Source organism: Leptonychotes weddellii, chromosome 13 (genome assembly GCF_054177405.1).
Source record: "Leptonychotes weddellii isolate Sample4059 chromosome 13, ASM5417740v2, whole genome shotgun sequence".
NCBI classification, from domain to species: domain Eukaryota; kingdom Metazoa; phylum Chordata; class Mammalia; order Carnivora; family Phocidae; genus Leptonychotes; species Leptonychotes weddellii.
The window spans coordinates 72,221,117-72,227,116 of record NC_138381.1 but is presented as its reverse complement, the minus strand read 5'-3'; the positions used below and the strand labels follow the sequence as shown (position 1 = coordinate 72,227,116).

General features: G+C 61.4%; 1 protein-coding gene across 1 annotated transcript in view; it reads right to left on the bottom strand.

The window, feature by feature from the left end:
* Window positions 1–359: 359 nt before the first annotated feature.
* The window catches only part of RBM19 (RNA binding motif protein 19), a 128,848-nt gene continuing 123,207 nt past the window's right edge, over window positions 360–6,000 (bottom strand). Inside the window, exon 24 of the mRNA XM_081800951.1 lies at window positions 360–991. Within this exon, the coding sequence (XP_081657077.1) occupies window positions 980–991 (12 nt within the window). The 3' untranslated portion in view covers window positions 360–979. The remainder of the gene's footprint in view (window positions 992–6,000) is intronic.

Sequence of the window (6,000 nt, the reverse complement as noted above, 5' to 3'; positions counted from 1 at the left end):
GACCTCTTCCCACCCCAGTGCAGCGCTAGCCCCAGCTTTCGGAGGCGCCCAGGGCGGGTGAGCTCCCGCACTGAGCATCTGCAGCTGGGCCGTCTGGGTGGAGGATGCAGGATGGGGGCCGCCTGGGCAGCCCCCACTGGGGACCTGGGTAGCATCTCCTCTGTCCAGGACAGGAGGGCAGTCGCTCAGGCCTCTTCTCTCCAGCGATGCCATTCTCAGAACCAGGAGAGGGAATCTGAATAAAGACGAGCCGGAGAGAGCCTCCCGGCCCCCACTGCCGTTTCCAGGCGACACACGGGGGCTGTCGCGGTCGCTGTCATACAAACCCTTTTCCCGTAAGACGGCAGGTCCCACGGGGAGAAGGGGTGAAGTGGAATATTTTATCAGCCATGTACATATGTAACCAGAAATGGGGCTGAAAAGCAAAACCTCGTTTGCCTGAATAGGGGGAAGGCAGGAGGGCTGGAGAGGGCGGGCGGAGGTGGCGGGAAGGGGCTTATCTCTGCAAGGTCAACAGCCAGAACACGGCTGCGGCCACAGGTCTCGCCCTCCGAGTTGTCAACGAGGAAAATGCCCACACAGGGGGCTGTTCTGGGGACGCAGTTCAAACGGCATCTTGTTTTTGCGTTTAGAAATAAGAACCCAATATACATATAAAAGGTGAAGAAAGAAAAGGAATAACAAGAAAGACGTGCAGGCACAGGAGCCAGATTTCTCGCCCATGGGCCACTTGTCACTCGTGGTTTGAAGATAGTTTTGTTCCCGTGGTGGGTCAGGTCCTAAGCGCTGGTTGCCTGGGGCTGACGTTCCAGATTCATTCCACGGCATGGGCAGGTCGCTGTGATGCTCCGACAGAGAGGCCGGCTTCCTCCTGGGGTCCGAGGAGGCTGGAGGTTGTCCAGGGATGCAGAGTGGAAGGTGCAGTCTCTCCTCTGCTCCGAAAAAGGCAGCCGTCTCTCCCTGGCCCTGGTGAGAGCCATCAGCCAAGGATCTAAAGAATGAGATTAAAATAATAATAATAATAATATGAAACACTTGCTTTGCCCAAGACTGAGCCTGAAAGTAACCAACCTTGCAAACGGCCACCAGCCCTCCTGCCCAGGGAAAGCCACCCCTTGCCTCGCAAGGTGCGTCGTGAAGGAGGCTGTGGTGCTGCCTGGGCTGCTGGGTGGGGAAGTCTGGGGGCGGGGAAGGGAAGAAGGCAGACCCACTTGCCGCCTGGAGCCTGGCCTGGGTGCACATTTCCAAAGAACAGACCCTGCAACCGGTCAGAGGGACACCCTCCAGCGGCTCCGCCCAGATGCGCGGGGTGGGACTCCTGCCGCAGCTCATCCAAAAGTTTGTGAGGTTATTATTAAAGTTAAAGCGAAGAGGGATGGAGACGGAGAGAGAGGGAGAGGAGAGGAAAGAGAGGGAGAGCGAGGGAAATGCAAGAACCCATCTGGGCAATGCATCACATTGAAATTGCCCCGCATTAAAAATTCACCAGCCAGTGAATTTTCAAGGGATTTGTAGTAATTAGATGACAAAATGCTGGCAAATCTCAGGCTTGCCAAAGATGTTACTCAGGGGTCAAAGACTCGACACTTTCGGCTGGGTAATTTGTAAGTGTCAATCACTTGCAGCCATCAGAGAGCAGCCAGGATCTAACGGCTGCATTCTAACTAAGGCGAGACGAGCCCTCAGCCGGCCGGCTGCCAGCAAAGCCCCAGACTCCCAGACCCCCGGCCCGCTGCCCCCTGGGCACACACAGTGGCTGCCGCCCCGCCTGGGGCTTGAAGCCGCGCCGGCCGCCCCAAGCGTCCAGGGTCCTGTTTGATTTTACTCCGCTTTTCCCTTCTCCAAAGCAGCGGGCTTGCCAGGAGTTAGCTGGATGCCCCTCCTTCAAGGAGGAGAAAGTGTCCTGCGGCCAGAGCCACGAGGGCACAATGGGGGCTTTCTGTGCTGGGGCAGGGGGGCCCTCAGTGTTCTCCTCTGTGAAGGGGGGATGAGAAGGCTCGCCTCGAAGGGTCATTCTGACCGAAGGAGGGTGCTCTCTACTGAGCCGACATTGTTACTGGCTCTGGGTCGACCTGCCCCTTGCCCCCAGAGCTGTGCCGGGCTCTGAGGCCTCAGCAGTGACCAATAACACGTCTGCCCTCGTGGAACTTTCTAGCTGGGGGAGGCAGGAGGAACAGGCGATAAACACACTGATAGCAAGTATGTCAGAGTGTGGTAAATGCTCAGAAGAAAATGAAACAAGAGTCAGGGGGATGAAGTGTGTCGGGGACACTACTGTGTACGCAGTGGGAGGGTCCTGCCGGGTGAGGTCACGTCTGAGGAGAAAACAAGGGGCAGAGGATGTGCAACAGAGGATGATTCTGTTACGGGAATCATCACGAGGCTGGAGACGGAGGGACAAAAGTGGACAGGGGTATGGGGCGGGGGGCTTAGCTCCTGCAGCCTTTGGACGCTTTGAGGCCCCGTGAGGCAGGACTTGGTGCAGCCCAGCCTGGCGGGCCTCTGGTCAGATCTGCCCCGGAGTCGTCGCGGAAGAGGAAGCCCACAGAAGTGCTGTGTGCGGCCCCTGGACCTGCCTGTGGGGCCGGGCCTACACTTGCCCGACGGTCTCATTCCCCCTGCCCCGGGCTGAGTGTAAGTGAGCGGCCCGGCGCCCTAGTGACTGCCCGGAGCCCAGACTGGACACGTTCCCAAGAGGATGGGCACGGAGGGAACCGCTCTCTTTCTCTCTCTCTCTCGATGCCCCCATCCTTCAGGGTATTTTCTGTGGACAGCACTGTCTTTGCAGTCAGACAGACTCTGGGCCCTGAAGCCTCACTCTGCTGTTTCCAGACTGTCACGGCGGGCAAGCCACCACCTCTCTCTGAGCCTCAGCTTCTGCATCTGGAAAACGGGCATATGAACCCCACTCTCACGGTTATGGACGGGCTTTAGTCTCGAGAATCTGGCCCCAGGGAGGTCCTCCACGGAAGCCTTTCTAACTCACACAGCCCCTATAAATGAAAGATGATCATGCTCCGACGGGCCATGCAAGAGTATATCCCAAAGAGCAAAAGCCTTCGGAGGCGGGCCCTCCCTTTAGGGGGATGAACTGAAGGCACATCTCTGCGTTCAAAGGTAAGGAGCTGCTGGAACAAGGTGTCTTCGGACAGTTTGCTGCCCAGTGTGCAAATGTCCAAAGCGAATCTAAATGCTGGGCATCGTTATGTATTTGGTGAAGACACACACTGGGTCTGCGGAGGGGCCGGCGCTAGTATTTATAAATCACCCTCTCCCTCGAGCTTTCTGGTTATTTGTTGGTGGTGGGGGAAGGGCACGGTGTTGGGTGTACTCAGCCCCCTCACCCGCCTCCCTCCCCGGGCCTGGGTCTCCAGCCAGTGAGCCTTCGCTGCAGGTGAAACCGCTCAAGGGGAAAATGAGAAACTCGCCGTGTTTCACGGGCAGCGGTGGGCTGTGCTGGCCGACACTCACCGCGCCCTGGGCGCACAGGGAGGCCGATGCCCTGGGACTGGGGGGCCAGCACCCGCGGCCCCCACTGCAACCACGCAGGGCCCCCCTACATCTCGGAGGCACGGCGGCCCATCTATTCCCCACGGCCCCTCGAGAACGTCGCCCGGCTCTGCAGTTCAGACGGGGGCGTGTGGCACTGACCCCGCATCTGCTGGAGAATCGATGAGACCACGACTAGCTCTGCGAGTAACAGTACCCACCACCACCGTGGCTGTTATTTGCTGAGCACTTACTACGCGCTACGCGCCTCACGGAGGCCCCTGGCGAGCGCCGTCTCAGGACCCAGTGACCAGACCTGGTCAGTGGCATCCCCGAGCCCGCGGGAAGGCGCCCCCCTCCACGTCCAGGGCCCCTCACCTGGCTCCGAGCTCCAGCCCCTCTCTCTGCCTGACAGGATGTTATATATACGGTGTGGACGGAGGCAGGCTTGTTTGCGATGGAGGCAGGTGACCTCCTCACCTCCCTGGGTCACAGAGGCCGTGGCTTTTAAACTACCCGTTTGTCAACAGAAAAAGAGCCGGTGTGGTGGGGACGGTGCCTGGAGGACACTGGGGATGGGTCCTGGCCACTGAGGGTGAGCAGAGGCAGCGGCTTGTGCCGGGCACACGGCCTTCTGAAGGCTACGCCAAGCTCCCGGCGACCAGGAGCCGCATGTGCCGCGGCCTCCGCATCCTTCCACGCGCACGACCATGCAGACACGTCCCCGCGTCCCCTCAGAGCCAGGAGCCTCCTCTGCTCCCAGGACAGACACCATGTCCGTCTTCTGTCTGCTCCCCGTCCGGCCCGTGGGCTCTGCAGGGCAGGGGCTGGGTCTGCGCTCCTCCCCAGGGACCCCAGGGCCCCGGGAAGGTGCTAGTCACCGTTCCTCGGAAGGAACAAAAGCATGGGGCTCTCGCATGGGCCTCGGGGATGAGTCAGGGAGTCCGGGCAGAACACCATGACGGCCTCTTTCTTCTGAGCTGGGCGACTCTGGGGGGGGGGGGGATCCCCAGCACAGTCCTGAGCCTCTGTTTCCTGAACTGCCAAAGCAGGGAGGGAAATAGTGCGCACGGGCCCCTGGCCTGAGGTGAGGATTCAGTAATTGATCCTTCGACTTCATCGTATCATGGAATCCCCAGGGCCTAGAACTGAACTCTCAAAGAAAGATGGCCAGGCCATTAGGACTCCGAGCCCAGCCCCGAGAACCTGGCCAAGAGGAGTCTGCAAGCCTGCCAGGGCTTCTAAAGGGGGGGCCCACTCCCGGTCGACCACGGTCCCCGAGGGAACTGCCTTTGCCTCTGGAGACAGAATGGCCGCCCCTGCTGGGAGTCGGGGGCCTGGTGTTGCTCCCGCACCCACTGTGCGGATGGGCTGGGAAGGCGGACGCCGCTCGTCCTGGCCACGAGGGGCCGTGGCACGACGGCGGCGCCCCGGGAAAGGCAAGGATGCGGGGGGCAGACCCCCACCAGCTCCCCCTGGTGCGTGAGGGAAAGGGACGGGCTCTGGCGGCCAGGTGGGCCGAGTGGTACAGCCCGGAGTGCAGACCACACACCAGCCCCGACTCCACCCCAGAGCTGTGTGGTCTTGGGCAAGGCACCGAACCTCTCGGAGTTGCCGCTTCCTCACTGCAGGTCGGGATGGGGAAAACGGCGCCCATCTCCTGGGGTGGTGGGTTAACTGAGTCATCGGTGGTTAGGGCAGTGATGACGATGGTCACGTATCAGGACGGTGGATAAAAGCAGGATGGGGGGGCCGAGGGAGGAAGGTGACCCTCACTCCATGCCCTCGGTGCGCCAGGGGCTTCATGCGTCCCTTTCAGCCCACGGATGCCCCCTGCAGGGGGGGCCGCAGCCCAGTGAATCCTCCAAGGTGGGTGTTCTCGTCCCACCTCGAGGAGACTGAAGCACAGATGGCCCAGGGGACTCGGCCCCGAGGCCGCAGGGCTTGTCAGAGCAGAGCTGGATCTCCCCCCGAGTCTGGCCTGTTCCCAGGGGGCTGTCCTTAATCCTGATCGCCTGACCTCAGGCTGTGGGGTGGACGGAGGAGCTCAGCACCCACGGCACCCACGGCGAGTGCTCAGAACGGGCCTGGGCTCCACCCTGGCCCCCCCGGGCGCGGCTCTCCGTGGATGTGGTCAGGAGTGCCGGGAGAGGGATGCCGCCCGGCTCCCAGAGGGAAGGACAGGCACCTGCCGGGGACCCCCCCCCGGACCCTCGATGCCGGCCAGATGCGGGTGGGCACCAGCATCCCCGAAAGGCGGCCTCGCCTCTCCCCACCTCTCCCGCTCCTTCCACTGCAGCCTTCCCCGGAGCCTGCTCCCCACTTCCCAGGGGGGTGCCGGCTCTCGCCCATGAGCCCTGCTCCCCATGCTGTCTGTGCTGGGCTTTGCAGTTCCAGTCACATCGTGCCCGCACCTGCCGGCCGCCGCACGCCACCGCCACTCTCCTTTCCTGGACCCAGTTTGGGGTGAAAGCCTTCCTTATTAGTCAATCTGGATCCCACTTACTGTGA